Source organism: Lagopus muta, chromosome Z (assembly GCF_023343835.1).
Source record: "Lagopus muta isolate bLagMut1 chromosome Z, bLagMut1 primary, whole genome shotgun sequence".
NCBI lineage: Eukaryota > Metazoa > Chordata > Aves > Galliformes > Phasianidae > Lagopus > Lagopus muta.
This window is the reverse complement of record NC_064472.1, coordinates 60,440,403-60,459,388: the sequence shown is the minus strand read 5'-3', so window position 1 is coordinate 60,459,388 and position 18,986 is coordinate 60,440,403. Positions and strand designations below refer to the sequence as shown.

General features: G+C 60.8%; 2 protein-coding genes and 1 pseudogene across 2 annotated transcripts; all 3 read left to right on the top strand.

Moving 5' to 3' along the window:
- The first annotated feature begins 42 nt into the window (after positions 1-42).
- LOC125687163 (PHD finger protein 7-like) lies at positions 43-3,044 on the top strand. Its single transcript, XM_048932032.1, has 8 exons — positions 43-203; positions 526-617; positions 705-806; positions 1,067-1,191; positions 1,372-1,534; positions 1,647-1,753; positions 1,975-2,088; positions 2,241-3,044. Exons 1-8 carry the CDS (start codon positions 152-154, stop codon positions 2,707-2,709), a joined length of 1,224 nt encoding a protein of 407 aa, XP_048787989.1. The 5' UTR covers positions 43-151; the 3' UTR covers positions 2,710-3,044.
- Positions 3,045-7,400: 4,356 nt separating this feature from the next.
- On the top strand, positions 7,401-10,436 carry LOC125687164 (PHD finger protein 7-like). The gene is made up of 8 exons (XM_048932033.1): positions 7,401-7,561; positions 7,884-7,975; positions 8,063-8,164; positions 8,425-8,549; positions 8,730-8,892; positions 9,005-9,111; positions 9,333-9,446; positions 9,599-10,436. Exons 1-8 carry the CDS (start codon positions 7,510-7,512, stop codon positions 10,065-10,067), a joined length of 1,224 nt encoding a protein of 407 aa, XP_048787990.1. The 5' UTR covers positions 7,401-7,509; the 3' UTR covers positions 10,068-10,436.
- Positions 10,437-14,758: 4,322 nt separating this feature from the next.
- LOC125687403 (PHD finger protein 7-like) lies at positions 14,759-17,551 on the top strand (annotated as a pseudogene).
- The last annotated feature ends 1,435 nt before the right edge of the window (positions 17,552-18,986 follow it).

The window sequence follows — 18,986 nt, the reverse complement described above, 5'->3', positions numbered from 1 at the left end:
GTGATGTCACGGTGATGTCACAGTGGTGGCCATTGTGACCCGCGGGGCCGGGAGCAGAGCAAAGGCTGCCGGGCTGGGGCTGTGCTCAGTGCGGCTTGGTGAGGCGCGGAGAGAGGAGGGACTTTCTTGACTCTCTTGTTTCTCGCTGTGAATGCCGAACATGTCCAGACGGAACGAGGAGACCCCCAACTCTGGGGAGCCAGGTGAGAGCCCCGCATCCCTGCGTGCGGCTCCCCGCTGCCAGGCCAGGTCTGCCTGCGGCTGGGAGGGGAGGGAGGAGCAGGCAGGGGCTCCCCAGCGCCGCGGGCAGGCAGGGCCCCTCTGCTCCTTGGCCAGGGGTTGAGCTTGGGCTGTGGCTGCCTGCTGGCGCTGCTGGGCCCGCAATGCCCCCTTCCCTTTCACCCCCTCCAGCCCTGCCCCTCAGCAGGCACGGCAGGCAAGGGGCAGGCCCTGGGGATGGCCAGGCTTACCCGACCCCGCCAGGTGCTCAGCGCTGCTCATGGTTGCTCTCTCCTTCCTCTGCAGTGTGCATGCTGTGCCGCCAGGCACAGGTCGACCCGGACATCTGCGGGCGGACTTTTGCCAGTGGTGGGCTCTGTGCCCACGAATTCTGCTTGGTGAGTCCCCTCAGGGGCTAGGGCTCCTGCCAGGGATGCTCCCTTCCTTGCTGGCCTCACGAGATCCCGCTCTTTTCTCTCCTACAGTTCTTTGCCGATGGCCTTTTGGGATGGAGATGCCCAATGGGTGGAATTTGTGGCTTCTCCACTGGTGCCATCCAGCACACCATCCAGCTGGCAGACCAGAAGGTGAGCACCTGAACGGAACGGGGAGCTTGGTGCCGGCAGAGGCTCGCACCGAGGTTTTGCCTGGGCCTATAGAAAGCGATCGCGGCCCTTCCAACCGGCTCCAGGACAAAGCCCCACCACAGCAGACAAGCCTCGTCTGCCAGGCAGCTCTGCAGAGTGTGGGGCAGCGGTGCCCACACCCTGCGCCCTGCCTGGAGAAGTGGGGCCAGCCGCGGAGGCACCAAGCCCACCGCTGACGGGGACCGCTCTGTTCTTTTCAGCACTGCTTTGTCTGTGGCGGGAGGGGAGCTGCCATCAGCTGCGCGGAGACAGGCTGTGAGCGCAGCTTCCATCTGCCCTGCGCCGAGGACGGGCAATGCGTCATGCAGTACTTTGGGCAGTACAGGTAAGGGCTGTCAGCAGCAGCCAAGCTGCCGTCCCTCCCTGTCCCTCCCAGGGAGGAACCTGCAGCCACACCTCCCAGCATCCTGCCAGAGCCGGAGCCCAGACCCGGCACTCTTTCCTGGCTCTCTGCGCTCCTCACAGCACTCCTCACCATGCCCATCCCTTCTGTCCTCCTGCGCAGGTCCTTCTGCTGGGAGCATCGCCCTCAGCAGGCAGCGGAGGCAGCTCCGGCTCAGAACACCATCTGCATCATCTGCCTGGAGCCCGTGGGGGACAGCGCGTCCTACCGCACCATGCTGTGCCCGGTGTGCAAACAGGCCTGGTTCCACCGGGGCTGCATCAGGGTAGGAGCCCTCCCCTCGCCCCGTGGGCACGGCCGGTGCTCAGCAGCAGCCAGCCCTGCTCACACTCACGCTCACGCTCACACTCACGCTCACGCTTGTGCTTCTCCTGCAGAGACATGCCATACTCGCTGCCACCGCGCGCTTCTACTGCCCCGTCTGCGGAGAGAGAGGGAGATTCCAATCCCAAATGACCAGGCTGGGGATCCAAATTCCAATCAGGTTGGTGTCCTTCTTCCTGACTCTGCAGACACTCAGGCACAGGTGCTGTGCCTGCCCATGAACTGCCCCGGCAGGCCCAGTCCCTTGCCGTCCTGCAAGCATCGGTCTCAGCTTCACGGAGTAGCTGGGAATAAGCTCAACGGGGATGAACAGGGGTGCCCTGGATCTGCCTCACGCCTGGGGCACCGGGGACTCATCGCATTCTCTCTCTTCTCTGGCAGACGACTATCTTGGTGGGACGATGAAGCGTACCAGTCGCTGCGAGAAAGGCACAGTGGCTGCAGTGCCAGCACGTGCACTCACCTAGGAGGCAGGGAGAGCGCACAGGAAGAGGAGTGAGTGACCTCCGCAGTCCTCTGGGGCTCTGCGTGGGATCTCAGCCTCACCATAGGCTGGGGGGAGCAAGGGCTGAGCACCAGAGCCGTGCCGGCTGCTCCCTGCCTTGGCTCGCTTTGTGCTCACAGACACAACCTGTTTGCTTCCGCAGGCCCTGTCAGCCAATGCTCTGCAGCTCCTGTGGCTCACAAGGCACGCGCTGGTGCTGCTCCTTCTGGGCCATGCGCAGAAACGCCTGGGCGTGGGACACCTGCGATGTTGTGCTCACCCGGCAGAGACGTCGTAGGAGGAGACGGTCCTCCAGAACATCCCGGAGACGTGCAGCCACAAATCGTCCCAGGCAGCGGGAGACCGGCCGTACAAGAAGCCGCTCCCCGTTGCGAGGCCGGGCCTCGGGCTCCCACAGTCGGCCCCGAAGACAACGTGGTGGGAGCCGTACAACAACCCGAGGTGCTCAGAGCAGCACCCACACCTCGGCCAGACCAGCACCATCCAGGTCCCCGAGGGCTTCCCCTCTGCCTGCACGCAGGAGACAATCCAGGCAACGAGGGCGGGCCCGCTCTCGAAGCCGATCCCCACTGGGGCGTCGCGCTTCAACTTCCTGCAGCCGGCCCCGATGAGACCGTGGCAGCCGGCCCAGGCAGCGGGGGCCAGCCCGGGCACGAAGCCACTCCCTGCCCACGGGCCACCCGGTGCACTTATTCCTGTTGCCTTAAGTTCCTATGTCTGACCATCTGTCACACTAAGCAATAACACTGTCATGTGACGGCTGTGGTCCCAAGCGGCAAAGAAAATCAACCTGGAAGAGAGTCCATCCATGCTGCCTTCATTCTTCGGTGGACCAGCCCAGCCACAAAGCCACTCCCGGTTCCAGCATCAGAGAAGACATCTCCACAACCAGTCCCAAAGACAGCGCGGAATCAGCCATGTCCCATCCTGGCGTGATGGTTGTGGTTCCAAGTGGCAAAAAAAAATAAACCTTCAACATCCTCCCCACATGTTGGCTTCAGTCTTCTCTGCTTGTCCTGCGGTGGGCAGTGTTAGGAGCGGAGACCACGGGGTTGTCTTCTCCCCAGCACCTTCCTGGATGGTTGCCGTGGAGTTATCTTTACATCTCTCTGTGTCCGTGATGGGGGACAGCACGCCCACAGGCCCAACGCCCCGAAAAAAAAGGGGCAGGGACGGAGGCGTACTGACGGTTTATAGGCCAGTCCAGCCTGTTGCCATGACTAATGGGCACGGGGGACCCACAGGCCCACGTCCCAGGAAAGGGGGAAGGGGGAAGGGAGAAGGGGGCAAGGGTAGGGAGATGGGAGACGGGCCTAAGAACAAAACAGCGGCAGCGATCTGAGGAAGAAAGTCTGAGTTTCCTACATACGGTATCGGAATGCAAGATGACACAATCGAATACTTCACTTCATCCTTGACTGCCGAGGTTAGCTGCTTCAGAGCCGGCCCGGACAGAATCGCAGCGCCTCCTTGCAAGGTATGGGGGGGGGGGAGGTTCGGTCAGTTCCTTTACCAGGGGAACCCTGAGCCAACGCAGCAGCCCCACAGTTCTCGTGAGAGTGGCTGATGTGGTGTCAGCATTGCCAGGGCAATGGAACTGCATCCACGCCCCTTGCCTTAAGAAAAGCTTAAGGGAGGGCCTCAGTGCATCGCTGCCCGCCAAGTGCAGTGAGGAGAAGGCAGCACGTGCGCAGCAGCCACAGCATACTGCAGCAGCAGGTGTGGTAGCTTGTGCAGGACGGCGCAGAAGTACTGTCCTTCCTAGCTCTGGAGACCAGCTTACCTACTGGCAGTAGGTGCTGTCTCTGCGAGGCCACGATCTCCACCAGGCAACCGGCTTGCCCCGCAAAGGCTGTGGCGACCCAGATGGAGGCCCTGCGCAAGAGTGTGGCTGTTCAGGTCTCCGGCTGCAGGGAGTGCCTGAGCCTGCTGATGCCGAGGAGGGCGGCAGGAACTCCACCTGAGGAGTGGAGGGGTGAGCAGGTGGAAGATCGGCTCAGCATGCTGGCACAGCTCAAGCAGGAGGTGGAGAGGTTAAGGACCATCAGGGAGTGAGAGCAAGAGATTGACTGGTGGAGAAACTCCCAGGCATGCCAGGGAGGAAGGCGCCAGGGAGACACCCCCCAGCAAGTGGGGGATGGACCCCATGTCCTGTCACTGTCAGGCAGAGAGCTGGGAGAACTGGAAGACAGTCCCAGCTCGGCATCGTGGGCCAGGCACTGTAAATTGAAGGCGAGGTGAGCGAGGAGGCCCGGGAAGCTTTGCCTAAGACAAAGGCAAGGGCGAGGCGGTCGACGCTGCGTCTCCAGACTGCCTCGGCTAAGACAGACAGAAGGGCTATCGGTGGTGGTGATTCCCTCCGCATGGGAACAGAAGGCCCCGGATGCAGACCGGACCCGACTCACAGGGAGGTGGGCCGCCTCCCTGGGGCCCAGGTCCAGGACACAGCTAGAAAACTCCCTGACCTGGTTCATCCCTCTGATTACTACCCATTACTTCATTAGTGCAGGCAAGCAGCCATGAAGTAGCTCAGAGAAGCCTGCAAACTACCCAAAGGACTTTGGGGCTGTAGGGCGGTTGGTGGAGGGAGTGGGAGCACGAGTGATGTTTGCTTCTATCCTTCCTGGGGCGGTGAGGCACACGGAGTGGGATAGCAGAGCCCAGGTAATGGACAAGTGGCTGAGAGGCTGGTGCCGCCACAGAACTTTGGGCTTTTTGACCACGGGGCCATTTGCTCGGCACCCGGTCTAATGGCTGCAGGCCTGTGTCACTTGCCTCTGAGAAGGAAACGGATCCCAGCCCAAGAGATAGCGGGGCTCATTGAGAGGGCTTGCAACTAGGTAGGAAGCGGGAATGGAAGGGGATGCAATGAGGCTCGCTAGGGTAGAGCAAGTAGTCTGGGCTTTTATACTAGGCCCGATGGGGGAAGAGAGCCAAGTGAGGCGGGACAAAGAAACACTTAGGGTTGCTGTCACGCCAGGAGATTGCGGGGAAAAACCTCCAAAGTGTCCTGTGGGATGCTGCAGGATCTTCTGGGAACTCCCCAGAGGAGCTAATATTGCCAGTTCCCTGTCCAAAACCTTCTCTTGTCCCTCTAGGAAGCAGTGGAGGAAAACTTCAAGTTTCTTTTGGAGGTTTGAGGAAGGGCCCCTCTGGAAGGCTAGTCTGCCAGAAAGCCCAGCTGAAGTGCCTTTCCACTAATGCACGCAGCATGGGAAATAGGCAGGAGGAGTTGGAAGCCATGATGCGCTTGGAAAATAGCGATCTGGTTGCTGTTATCAGGGAAACGTGGTGGCACGAATCTCACGGCTGGCGTACTGTGACTGAGGGCTCCAGGCTCTTCAGAAGGGATAGACGGGGGCAGGAGGGGCGGGGGTGTTGTCCTCTATGTGAGGAAGTGGACAGAGTGCAAAGAGCTGTGTCTGAGTAACAGCCATGACCAGGCTGAGAGCTGTCATGGAGTTATCTCTAGATCTGTGATCCTGACAGGGGCTGCAGGCCACCCCCCAAAAAAGGGGGAGAGGATAACAAAGAAAGCGTTGAAGGGTTACGGCCAGTCGGCCCGGCCCCATGACTGATGAGGCAGCAGACTTGCGGGCAAGGGTAGGGAAAACGTAGATGGGTCTAACAGAGAAAAAAAACAGAGCAACGGCAACGATCTGAGGAAGACCCTTAGTTTACTAAATCCAGGTACATCAAACACAAAGAGAGCGTCCAAAGCCGAAGCCTTACGCGACAGACTGCAGAGGGAACCACGTGCTTCCCTGCTGCAAAACCGAGAGAGTCCCTAAGAGGGAGAGAGGCCGGTGTCCTGCCAGGAGCTCCACCTTTCTTGCTCTGGGCAAGAAGTCCTCTGCGGAATGCCACTCCTCCCCTCCCCTCCGAGAGCCAAAACGTCCCAAAGAGGCAGTCGACAGAACCAGAACAGTAACTCTTCCACTCCCACTGCTTTCCATGATGTTATGATGTGGAACACCGACAAGAAAAATCACAAAACCACTACAGGAGCTTAGGGTGAAAATCAGGGATCGGTCCAGGAAAGGGCAGCTAGTGCTTGGGGTCTGCTACACGCCACCTGGTCAGGGGGAGCCTGTTGACGAGGCCTTCTTGCGTCAGCCGCAGGAGGTGTTGCGCTCGCAGGCTCTTGTCCTGATGGGGGATTTCAACCACCTGGATCCCTGCCAGGATAGCAGCACGGCAGGTGGCAGACAGTCCAGGAGATTCCTGGAGTCTGCTGAGGATTACTTCCTCGTCCAGGTAACTAGACGGACCGACCCGAGGTGAAGCCCTGCTGGACCTGGTGCTCGCCAGTGCAGAGCTGATAGTTTTGAATCACAGGATCCTGGGATGGCTTGGCTTGGAAGGGACATTAAATTCTCTCTGCAGTTCCAAACTCCTGCAGCGTGTTGGCTGCCACCCACTAGGTCAGGCTGCCTGAAGCCCTATCCAGTGAGGCCTCGAGCATCTCCGCAGAGGGCGGCTCTCTAGGCGTGGGGGCTCTCCCATCAGCGTTGGCCTGACTTTCATGGAGAAGCTGACTCTCATGGTCAGGCTGGATGAGCAGGGATGCTCCAGTGTGACTCCAGGACTGCAGCCCTGGACAAGGGACCGCTCCTCTCCTGTCTCTGGCATGGTGACCATTGCCAGCAGGTCAAAGAAAGCAAAAAAAACAGAGTCAGAAGTTTTCCTGACTCGTTTTATACGCAGGCTTGAAGGCAATCGTGCCCTGCCTATGCCACTCTGCCTCTGGGAATCGTATAAGGGTTGAAGCTGAGATGTGTGAAGACTTGGGCAGGAAAGGATCATAAAACCCACCCAACCTCAAGTGCCTGCCATGGGAGCGCTGCCACCCAGCAGGTCAGGTCAGGTTAGAGCAGGGCCCTGTCCAACTCGGCCTGGAGCGCCTGCAGGGATGGGCACCCGCAGCTTCTCTGGGCAGCTGTGCCAGGGCCTCACAGCCCTCTGAGTGAGGAATTCCTGCTGGCAGTTCACCAGATCTCCTCTTTTCTCAGCTCAAAACCTTGGCCTGCCACCATCAGACCGTGGAGAGTCACTCGGAACACACACTAGAAATGCTGGCTGCGCTGTTGACCCGCAGACGTTTATTGGACTCTCTGCTGCGATGTGGTGCAAAAGGCCCGAGGGAGGCCATCCTTGCTCCCTGCTGACGGCAGCACTGGGCTCCTTGCCCTGCGCTGCCCACAGGAGCCGCCGCCCTCCCGCATGGGTGCGGTGCCCTCAGCCCCGTGAGGTGCTGACCGTGATGTCACGGTGATGTCACAGTGGTGGCCATTGTGACCCGCGGGGCCGGGAGCAGAGCAAAGGCTGCCGGGCTGGGGCTGTGCTCAGTGCGGCTTGGTGAGGCGCGGAGAGAGGAGGGACTTTCTTGACTCTCTTGTTTCTCGCTGTGAATGCCGAACATGTCCAGACGGAACGAGGAGACCCCCAACTCTGGGGAGCCAGGTGAGAGCCCCGCATCCCTGCGTGCGGCTCCCCGCTGCCAGGCCAGGTCTGCCTGCGGCTGGGAGGGGAGGGAGGAGCAGGCAGGGGCTCCCCAGCGCCGCGGGCAGGCAGGGCCCCTCTGCTCCTTGGCCAGGGGTTGAGCTTGGGCTGTGGCTGCCTGCTGGCGCTGCTGGGCCCGCAATGCCCCCTTCCCTTTCACCCCCTCCAGCCCTGCCCCTCAGCAGGCACGGCAGGCAAGGGGCAGGCCCTGGGGATGGCCAGGCTTACCCGACCCCGCCAGGTGCTCAGCGCTGCTCATGGTTGCTCTCTCCTTCCTCTGCAGTGTGCATGCTGTGCCGCCAGGCACAGGTCGACCCGGACATCTGCGGGCGGACTTTTGCCAGTGGTGGGCTCTGTGCCCACGAATTCTGCTTGGTGAGTCCCCTCAGGGGCTAGGGCTCCTGCCAGGGATGCTCCCTTCCTTGCTGGCCTCACGAGATCCCGCTCTTTTCTCTCCTACAGTTCTTTGCCGATGGCCTTTTGGGATGGAGATGCCCAATGGGTGGAATTTGTGGCTTCTCCACTGGTGCCATCCAGCACACCATCCAGCTGGCAGACCAGAAGGTGAGCACCTGAACGGAACGGGGAGCTTGGTGCCGGCAGAGGCTCGCACCGAGGTTTTGCCTGGGCCTATAGAAAGCGATCGCGGCCCTTCCAACCGGCTCCAGGACAAAGCCCCACCACAGCAGACAAGCCTCGTCTGCCAGGCAGCTCTGCAGAGTGTGGGGCAGCGGTGCCCACACCCTGCGCCCTGCCTGGAGAAGTGGGGCCAGCCGCGGAGGCACCAAGCCCACCGCTGACGGGGACCGCTCTGTTCTTTTCAGCACTGCTTTGTCTGTGGCGGGAGGGGAGCTGCCATCAGCTGCGCGGAGACAGGCTGTGAGCGCAGCTTCCATCTGCCCTGCGCCGAGGACGGGCAATGCGTCATGCAGTACTTTGGGCAGTACAGGTAAGGGCTGTCAGCAGCAGCCAAGCTGCCGTCCCTCCCTGTCCCTCCCAGGGAGGAACCTGCAGCCACACCTCCCAGCATCCTGCCAGAGCCGGAGCCCAGACCCGGCACTCTTTCCTGGCTCTCTGCGCTCCTCACAGCACTCCTCACCATGCCCATCCCTTCTGTCCTCCTGCGCAGGTCCTTCTGCTGGGAGCATCGCCCTCAGCAGGCAGCGGAGGCAGCTCCGGCTCAGAACACCATCTGCATCATCTGCCTGGAGCCCGTGGGGGACAGCGCGTCCTACCGCACCATGCTGTGCCCGGTGTGCAAACAGGCCTGGTTCCACCGGGGCTGCATCAGGGTAGGAGCCCTCCCCTCGCCCCGTGGGCACGGCCGGTGCTCAGCAGCAGCCAGCCCTGCTCACACTCACGCTCACGCTCACACTCACGCTCACGCTTGTGCTTCTCCTGCAGAGACATGCCATACTCGCTGCCACCGCGCGCTTCTACTGCCCCGTCTGTGGAGAGAGAGGGAGATTCCAATCCCAAATGACCAGGCTGGGGATCCAAATTCCAATCAGGTTGGTGTCCTTCTTCCTGACTCTGCAGACACTCAGGCACAGGTGCTGTGCCTGCCCATGAACTGCCCCGGCAGGCCCAGTCCCTTGCCGTCCTGCAAGCATCGGTCTCAGCTTCACGGAGTAGCTGGGAATAAGCTCAACGGGGATGAACAGGGGTGCCCTGGATCTGCCTCACGCCTGGGGCACCGGGGACTCATCGCATTCTCTCTCTTCTCTGGCAGACGACTATCTTGGTGGGACGATGAAGCGTACCAGTCGCTGCGAGAAAGGCACAGTGGCTGCAGTGCCAGCACGTGCACTCACCTAGGAGGCAGGGAGAGCGCACAGGAAGAGGAGTGAGTGACCTCCGCAGTCCTCTGGGGCTCTGCGTGGGATCTCAGCCTCACCATAGGCTGGGGGGAGCAAGGGCTGAGCACCAGAGCCGTGCCGGCTGCTCCCTGCCTTGGCTCGCTTTGTGCTCACAGACACAACCTGTTTGCTTCCGCAGGCCCTGTCAGCCAATGCTCTGCAGCTCCTGTGGCTCACAAGGCACGCGCTGGTGCTGCTCCTTCTGGGCCATGCGCAGAAACGCCTGGGCGTGGGACACCTGCGATGTTGTGCTCACCCGGCAGAGACGTCGTAGGAGGAGACGGTCCTCCAGAACATCCCGGAGACGTGCAGCCACAAATCGTCCCAGGCAGCGGGAGACCGGCCGTACAAGAAGCCGCTCCCCGTTGCGAGGCCGGGCCTCGGGCTCCCACAGTCGGCCCCGAAGACAACGTGGTGGGAGCCGTACAACAACCCGAGGTGCTCAGAGCAGCACCCGCACCTCGGCCAGACCAGCACCATCCAGGTCCCCGAGGGCTTCCCCTCTGCCTGCACGCAGGAGACAATCCAGGCAACGAGGGCGGGCCCGCTCTCGAAGCCGATCCCCACTGGGGCGTCGCGCTTCAACTTCCTGCAGCCGGCCCCGATGAGACCGTGGCAGCCGGCCCAGGCAGCGGGGGCCAGCCCGGGCACGAAGCCACTCCCTGCCCACGGGCCACCCGGTGCACTTATTCCTGTTGCCTTAAGTTCCTATGTCTGACCATCTGTCACACTAAGCAATAACACTGTCATGTGACGGCTGTGGTCCCAAGCGGCAAAGAAAATCAACCTGGAAGAGAGTCCATCCATGCTGCCTTCATTCTTCGGTGGACCAGCCCAGCCACAAAGCCACTCCCGGTTCCAGCATCAGAGAAGACATCTCCACAACCAGTCCCAAAGACAGCGCGGAATCAGCCATGTCCCATCCTGGCGTGATGGTTGTGGTTCCAAGTGGCAAAAAAAAATAAACCTTCAACATCCTCCCCACATGTTGGCTTCAGTCTTCTCTGCTTGTCCTGCGGTGGGCAGTGTTAGGAGCGGAGACCACGGGGTTGTCTTCTCCCCAGCACCTTCCTGGATGGTTGCCGTGGAGTTATCTTTACACCTCTCTGTGTCCGTGATGGGGGACAGCACGCCCACAGGCCCAACGCCCCGAAAAAAAAGGGGCAGGGACGGAGGCGTACTGACGGTTTATAGGCCAGTCCAGCCTGTTGCCATGACTAATGGGCACGGGGGACCCACAGGCCCACGTCCCAGGAAAGGGGGAAGGGGGAAGGGAGAAGGGGGCAAGGGTAGGGAGATGGGAGACGGGCCTAAGAACAAAACAGCGGCAGCGATCTGAGGAAGAAAGTCTGAGTTTCCTACATACGGTATCGGAATGCAAGATGACACAATCGAATACTTCACTTCATCCTTGACTGCCGAGGTTAGCTGCTTCAGAGCCGGCCCGGACAGAATCGCAGCGCCTCCTTGCAAGGTATGGGGGGGGGGGAGGTTCGGTCAGTTCCTTTACCAGGGGAACCCTGAGCCAACGCAGCAGCCCCACAGTTCTCGTGAGAGTGGCTGATGTGGTGTCAGCATTGCCAGGGCAATGGAACTGCATCCACGCCCCTTGCCTTAAGAAAAGCTTAAGGGAGGGCCTCAGTGCATCGCTGCCCGCCAAGTGCAGTGAGGAGAAGGCAGCACGTGCGCAGCAGCCACAGCATACTGCAGCAGCAGGTGTGGTAGCTTGTGCAGGACGGCGCAGAAGTACTGTCCTTCCTAGCTCTGGAGACCAGCTTACCTACTGGCAGTAGGTGCTGTCTCTGCGAGGCCACGATCTCCACCAGGCAACCGGCTTGCCCCGCAAAGGCTGTGGCGACCCAGATGGAGGCCCTGCGCAAGAGTGTGGCTGCTCAGGTCTCCGGCTGCAGGGAGTGCCTGAGCCTGCTGATGCCGAGGAGGGCGGCAGGAACTCCACCTGAGGAGTGGAGGGGTGAGCAGGTGGAAGATCGGCTCAGCATGCTGGCACAGCTCAAGCAGGAGGTGGAGAGGTTAAGGACCATCAGGGAGTGAGAGCAAGAGATTGACTGGTGGAGAAACTCCCAGGCATGCCAGGGAGGAAGGCGCCAGGGAGACACCCCCCAGCAAGTGGGGGATGGACCCCATGTCCTGTCACTGTCAGGCAGAGAGCTGGGAGAACTGGAAGACAGTCCCAGCTCGGCATCGTGGGCCAGGCACTGTAAATTGAAGGCGAGGTGAGCGAGGAGGCCCGGGAAGCTTTGCCTAAGACAAAGGCAAGGGCGAGGCGGTCGACGCTGCGTCTCCAGACTGCCTCGGCTAAGACAGACAGAAGGGCTATCGGTGGTGGTGATTCCCTCCGCATGGGAACAGAAGGCCCCGGATGCAGACCGGACCCGACTCACAGGGAGGTGGGCCGCCTCCCTGGGGCCCAGGTCCAGGACACAGCTAGAAAACTCCCTGACCTGGTTCATCCCTCTGATTACTACCCATTACTTCATTAGTGCAGGCAAGCAGCCATGAAGTAGCTCAGAGAAGCCTGCAAACTACCCAAAGGACTTTGGGGCTGTAGGGCGGTTGGTGGAGGGAGTGGGAGCACGAGTGATGTTTGCTTCTATCCTTCCTGGGGCGGTGAGGCACACGGAGTGGGATAGCAGAGCCCAGGTAATGGACAAGTGGCTGAGAGGCTGGTGCCGCCACAGAACTTTGGGCTTTTTGACCACGGGGCCATTTGCTCGGCACCCGGTCTAATGGCTGCAGGCCTGTGTCACTTGCCTCTGAGAAGGAAACGGATCCCAGCCCAAGAGATAGCGGGGCTCATTGAGAGGGCTTGCAACTAGGTAGGAAGCGGGAATGGAAGGGGATGCAATGAGGCTCGCTAGGGTAGAGCAAGTAGTCTGGGCTTTTATACTAGGCCCGATGGGGGAAGAGAGCCAAGTGAGGCGGGACAAAGAAACACTTAGGGTTGCTGTCACGCCAGGAGATTGCGGGGAAAAACCTCCAAAGTGTCCTGTGGGATGCTGCAGGATCTTCTGGGAACTCCCCAGAGGAGCTAATATTGCCAGTTCCCTGTCCAAAACCTTCTCTTGTCCCTCTAGGAAGCAGTGGAGGAAAACTTCAAGTTTCTTTTGGAGGTTTGAGGAAGGGCCCCTCTGGAAGGCTAGTCTGCCAGAAAGCCCAGCTGAAGTGCCTTTCCACTAATGCACGCAGCATGGGAAATAGGCAGGAGGAGTTGGAAGCCATGATGCGCTTGGAAAATAGCGATCTGGTTGCTGTTATCAGGGAAACGTGGTGGCACGAATCTCACGGCTGGCGTACTGTGACTGAGGGCTCCAGGCTCTTCAGAAGGGATAGACGGGGGCAGGAGGGGCGGGGGTGTTGTCCTCTATGTGAGGAAGTGGACAGAGTGCAAAGAGCTGTGTCTGAGTAACAGCCATGACCAGGCTGAGAGCTGTCATGGAGTTATCTCTAGATCTGTGATCCTGACAGGGGCTGCAGGCCACCCCCCAAAAAAGGGGGAGAGGATAACAAAGAAAGCGTTGAAGGGTTACGGCCAGTCGGCCCGGCCCCATGACTGATGAGGCAGCAGACTTGCGGGCAAGGGTAGGGAAAACGTAGATGGGTCTAACAGAGAAAAAAAACAGAGCAACGGCAACGATCTGAGGAAGACCCTTAGTTTACTAAATCCAGGTACATCAAACACAAAGAGAGCGTCCAAAGCCGAAGCCTTACGCGACAGACTGCAGAGGGAACCACGTGCTTCCCTGCTGCAAAACCGAGAGAGTCCCTAAGAGGGAGAGAGGCCGGTGTCCTGCCAGGAGCTCCACCTTTCTTGCTCTGGGCAAGAAGTCCTCTGCGGAATGCCACTCCTCCCCTCCCCTCCGAGAGCCAAAACGTCCCAAAGAGGCAGTCCACAGAACCAGAACAGTAACTCTTCCACTCCCACTGCTTTCCATGATGTTATGATGTGGAACACCGACAAGAAAAATCACAAAACCACTACAGGAGCTTAGGGTGAAAATCAGGGATCGGTCCAGGAAAGGGCAGCTAGTGCTTGGGGTCTGCTACACGCCACCTGGTCAGGGGGAGCCTGTTGACGAGGCCTTCTTGCGTCAGCCGCAGGAGGTGTTGCGCTCGCAGGCTCTTGTCCTGATGGGGGATTTCAACCACCTGGATCCCTGCCAGGATAGCAGCACGGCAGGTGGCAGACAGTCCAGGAGATTCCTGGAGTCTGCTGAGGATTACTTCCTCGTCCAGGTAACTAGACGGACCGACCCGAGGTGAAGCCCTGCTGGACCTGGTGCTCGCCAGTGCAGAGCTGATAGTTTTGAATCACAGGATCCTGGGATGGCTTGGCTTGGAAGGGACATTAAATTCTCTCTGCAGTTCCAAACTCCTGCAGCGTGTTGGCTGCCACCCACTAGGTCAGGCTGCCTGAAGCCCTATCCAGTGAGGCCTCGAGCATCTCCGCAGAGGGCGGCTCTCTAGGCGTGGGGGCTCTCCCATCAGCGTTGGCCTGACTTTCATGGAGAAGCTGACTCTCATGGTCAGGCTGGATGAGCAGGGATGCTCCAGTGTGACTCCAGGACTGCAGCCCTGGACAAGGGACCGCTCCTCTCCTGTCTCTGGCATGGTGACCATTGCCAGCAGGTCAAAGAAAGCAAAAAAAACAGAGTCAGAAGTTTTCCTGACTCGTTTTATACGCAGGCTTGAAGGCAATCGTGCCCTGCCTATGCCACTCTGCCTCTGGGAACCGTATAAGGGTTGAAGCTGAGATGTGTGAAGACTTGGGCAGGAAAGGATCATAAAACCCACCCAACCTCAAGTGCCTGCCATGGGAGCGCTGCCACCCAGCAGGTCAGGTCAGGTTAGAGCAGGGCCCTGTCCAACTCGGCCTGGAGCGCCTGCAGGGATGGGCACCCGCAGCTTCTCTGGGCAGCTGTGCCAGGGCCTCACAGCCCTCTGAGTGAGGAATTCCTGCTGGCAGTTCACCAGATCTCCTCTTTTCTCAGCTCAAAACCTTGGCCTGCCACCATCAGACCGTGGAGAGTCACTCGGAACGCACACTAGAAATGCTGGCTGCGCTGTTGACCCGCAGACGTTTATTGGACTCTCTGCTGCGATGTGGTGCAAAAGGCCCGAGGGAGGCCATCCTTGCTCCCTGCTGACGGCAGCACTGGGCTCCTTGCCCTGCGCTGCCCACAGGAGCCGCCGCCCTCCCGCATGGGTGCGGTGCCCTCAGCCCCGTGAGGTGCTGACCGTGATGTCACGGTGATGTCACAGTGGTGGCCATTGTGACCCGCGGGGCCGGGAGCAGAGCAAAGGCTGCCGGGCTGGGGCTGTGCTCAGTGCGGCTTGGTGAGGCGCGGAGAGAGGAGGGACTTTCTTGACTCTCTTGTTTCTCGCTGTGAATGCCGAACATGTCCAGACGGAACGAGGAGACCCCCAACTCTGGGGAGCCAGGTGAGAGCCCCGCATCCCTGCGTGCGGCTCCCCGCTGCCAGGCCAGGTCTGCCTGCGGCTGGGAGGGGAGGGAGGAGCAGGCAGGGGCTCCCCAGCGCCGCGGGCAGGCAGGGCCCCTCTGCTCCTTGGCCAGGGGTTGAGCTTGGGCTGTGGCTGCCTGCTGGCGCTGCTGGGCCCGCAATGCCCCCTTCCCTTTCACCCCCTCCAGCCCTGCCCCTCAGCAGGCACGGCAGGCAAGGGGCAGGCCCTGGGGATGGCCAGGCTTACCCGACCCCGCCAGGTGCTCAGCGCTGCTCATGGTTGCTCTCTCCTTCCTCTGCAGTGTGCATGCTGTGCCGCCAGGCACAGGTCGACCCGGACATCTGCGGGCGGACTTTTGCCAGTGGTGGGCTCTGTGCCCACGAATTCTGCTTGGTGAGTCCCCTCAAGGGCTAGGGCTCCTGCCAGGGATGCTCCCTTCCTTGCTGGCCTCACGAGATCCCGCTCTTTTCTCTCCCACAGTTCTTTGCCGATGGCCTTTTGGGATGGAGATGCCCAATGGGTGGAATTTGTGGCTTCTCCACTGGTGCCATCCAGCACACCATCCAGCTGGCAGACCAGAAGGTGAGCACCTGAACGGAACGGGGAGCTTGGTGCCGGCAGAGGCTCGCACCGAGGTTTTGCCTGGGCCTATAGAAAGCGATCACGGCCCTTCCAACCGGCTCCAGGACAAAGCCCCACCACAGCAGACAAGCCTCGTCTGCCAGGCAGCTCTGCAGAGTGTGGGGCAGCGGTGCCCACACCCTGCGCCCTGCCTGGAGAAGTGGGGCCAGCCGCGGAGGCACCAAGCCCACCGCTGACGGGGACCGCTCTGTTCTTTTCAGCACTGCTTTGTCTGTGGCGGGAGGGGAGCTGCCATCAGCTGCGCGGAGACAGGCTGTGAGCGCAGCTTCCATCTGCCCTGCGCCGAGGACGGGCAATGCGTCATGCAGTACTTTGGGCAGTACAGGTAAGGGCTGTCAGCAGCAGCCAAGCTGCCGTCCCTCCCTGTCCCTCCCAGGGAGGAACCTGCAGCCACACCTCCCAGCATCCTGCCAGAGCCGGAGCCCAGACCCGGCACTCTTTCCTGGCTCTCTGCGCTCCTCACAGCACTCCTCACCATGCCCATCCCTTCTGTCCTCCTGCGCAGGTCCTTCTGCTGGGAGCATCGCCCTCAGCAGGCAGCGGAGGCAGCTCCGGCTCAGAACACCATCTGCATCATCTGCCTGGAGCCCGTGGGGGACAGCGCGTCCTACCGCACCATGCTGTGCCCGGTGTGCAAACAGGCCTGGTTCCACCGGGGCTGCATCAGGGTAGGAGCCCTCCCCTCGCCCCGTGGGCACGGCCGGTGCTCAGCAGCAGCCAGCCCTGCTCACACTCACGCTCACGCTCACACTCACGCTCACGCTTGTGCTTCTCCTGCAGAGACATGCCATACTCGCTGCCACCGCGCGCTTCTACTGCCCCGTCTGCGGAGAGAGAGGGAGATTCCAATCCCAAATGACCAGGCTGGGGATCCAAATTCCAGTCAGGTTGGTGTCCTTCTTCCTGACTCTGCAGACACTCAGGCACAGGTGCTGTGCCTGCCCATGAACTGCCCCGGCAGGCCCAGTCCCTTGCCGTCCTGCAAGCATCGGTCTCAGCTTCACGGAGTAGCTGGGAATAAGCTCAACGGGGATGAACAGGGGTGCCCTGGATCTGCCTCACGCCTGGGGCACCGGGGACTCATCGCATTCTCTCTCTTCTCTGGCAGACGACTATCTTGGTGGGACGATGAAGCGTACCAGTCGCTGCGAGAAAGGCACAGTGGCTGCAGTGCCAGCACGTGCACTCACCTAGGAGGCAGGGAGAGCGCACAGGAAGAGGAGTGAGTGACCTCCGCAGTCCTCTGGGGCTCTGCGTGGGATCTCAGCCTCACCATAGGCTGGGGGGAGCAAGGGCTGAGCACCAGAGCCGTGCCGGCTGCTCCCTGCCTTGGCTCGCTTTGTGCTCACAGACACAACCTGTTTGCTTCCGCAGGCCCTGTCAGCCAATGCTCTGCAGCTCCTGTGGCTCACAAGGCACGCGCTGGTGCTGCTCCTTCTGGGCCATGCGCAGAAACGCCTGGGCGTGGGACACCTGCGATGTTGTGCTCACCCGGCAGAGACGTCGTAGGAGGAGACGGTCCTCCAGAACATCCCGGAGACGTGCAGCCACAAATCGTCCCAGGCAGCGGGAGACCGGCCGTACAAGAAGCCGCTCCCCGTTGCGAGGCCGGGCCTCGGGCTCCCACAGTCGGCCCCGAAGACAACGTGGTGGGAGCCGTACAACAACCCGAGGTGCTCAGAGCAGCACCCGCACCTCGGCCAGACCAGCACCATCCAGGTCCCCGAGGGCTTCCCCTCTGCCTGCACGCAGGAGACAATCCAGGCAACGAGGGCGGGCCCGCTCTCGAAGCCGATCCCCACTGGGGCGTCGCGCTTCAACTTCCTGCAGCCGGCCCCGATGAGACCGTGGCAGCCGGCCCAGGCAGCGGGGGCCAGCCCGGGCACGAAGCCACTCCCTGCCCACGGGCCACCCGGTGCACTTATTCCTGTTGCCTTCAGTTCCTATGTCTGACCATCTGTCACACTAAGCAATAACACTGTCATGTGACGGCTGTGGTCCCAAGCGGCAAAGAAAATCAACCTGGAAGAGAGTCCATCCATGCTGCCTTCATTCTTCGGTGGACCAGCCCAGCCACAAAGCCACTCCCGGTTCCAGCATCAGAGAAGACATCTCCACAACCAGTCCCAAAGACAGCGCGGAATCAGCCATGTCCCATCCTGGCGTGATGGTTGTGGTTCCAAGTGGCAAAAAAAAATAAACCTTCAACATCCTCCCCACATGTTGGCTTCAGTCTTCTCTGCTTGTCCTGCGGTGGGCAGTGTTAGGAGCGGAGACCACGGGGTTGTCTTCTCCCCAGCACCTTCCTGGATGGTTGCCGTGGAGTTATCTTTACACCTCTCTGTGTCCGTGATGGGGGACAGCACGCCCACAGGCCCAACGCCCCGAAAAAAAAGGGGCAGGGACGGAGGCGTACTGACGGTTTATAGGCCAGTCCAGCCTGTTGCCATGACTAATGGGCACGGGGGACCCACAGGCCCACGTCCCAGGAAAGGGGGAAGGGGGAAGGGAGAAGGGGGCAAGGGTAGGGAGATGGGAGACGGGCCTAAGAACAAAACAGCGGCAGCGATCTGAGGAAGAAAGTCTGAGTTTCCTACATACGGTATCGGAATGCAAGATGACACAATCGAATACTTCACTTCATCCTTGACTGCCGAGGTTAGCTGCTTCAGAGCCGGCCCGGACAGAATCGCAGCGCCTCCTTGCAAGGTATGGGGGGGGGGGAGGTTCGGTCAGTTCCTTTACCAGGGGAACCCTGAGCCAACGCAGCAGCCCCACAGTTCTCGTGAGAGTGGCTGATGTGGTGTCAGCATTGCCAGGGCAATGGAACTGCATCCACGCCCCTTGCCTTAAGAAAAGCTTAAGGGAGGGCCTCAGTGCATCGCTGCCCGCCAAGTGCAGTGAGGAGAAGGCAGCACGTGCGCAGCAGCCACAGCATACTGCAGCAGCAGGTGTGGTAGCTTGTGCAGGACGGCGCAGAAGTACTGTCCTTCCTAGCTCTGGTGACCAGCTTACCTACTGGCAGTAGGTGCTGTCTCTGCGAGGCCACGATCTCCACCAGGCAACCGGCTTGCCCCGCAAAGGCTGTGGCGACCCAGATGGAGGCCCTGCGCAAGAGTGTGGCTGCTCAGGTCTCCGGCTGCAGGGAGTGCCTGAGCCTGCTGATGCCGAGGAGGGCGGCAGGAACTCCACCTGAGGAGTGGAGGGGTGAGCAGGTGGAAGATCGGCTCAGCATGCTGGCACAGCTCAAGCAGGAGGTGGAGAGGTTAAGGACCATCAGGGAGTGAGAGCAAGAGATTGACTGGTGGAGAAACTCCCAGGCATGCCAGGGAGGAAGGCGCCAGGGAGACACCCCCCAGCAAGTGGGGGATGGACCCCATGTCCTGTCACTGTCAGGCAGAGAG

What these genes read in the sequence shown, in the direction of transcription:
- LOC125687163 (XM_048932032.1), top strand. Translation starts at nt 152, where the DNA reads ATGCCGAACATGTCCAGACGGAACGAGGAGACCCCCAACTCTGGGGAG. An exon ending in GTGCCCACGAATTCTGCTTG is followed by an intron (nt 618 to 704) that starts GTGAGTCCCCTC and finishes TCTCTCCTACAG; the next exon opens with TTCTTTGCCGATGGCCTTTT. An exon ending in GGGATCCAAATTCCAATCAG is followed by an intron (nt 1,754 to 1,974) that starts GTTGGTGTCCTT and finishes CTTCTCTGGCAG; the next exon opens with ACGACTATCTTGGTGGGACG.
- LOC125687164 (XM_048932033.1), top strand. Translation starts at nt 7,510, where the DNA reads ATGCCGAACATGTCCAGACGGAACGAGGAGACCCCCAACTCTGGGGAG. An exon ending in GTGCCCACGAATTCTGCTTG is followed by an intron (nt 7,976 to 8,062) that starts GTGAGTCCCCTC and finishes TCTCTCCTACAG; the next exon opens with TTCTTTGCCGATGGCCTTTT. An exon ending in CAGTACTTTGGGCAGTACAG is followed by an intron (nt 8,550 to 8,729) that starts GTAAGGGCTGTC and finishes CCTCCTGCGCAG; the next exon opens with GTCCTTCTGCTGGGAGCATC.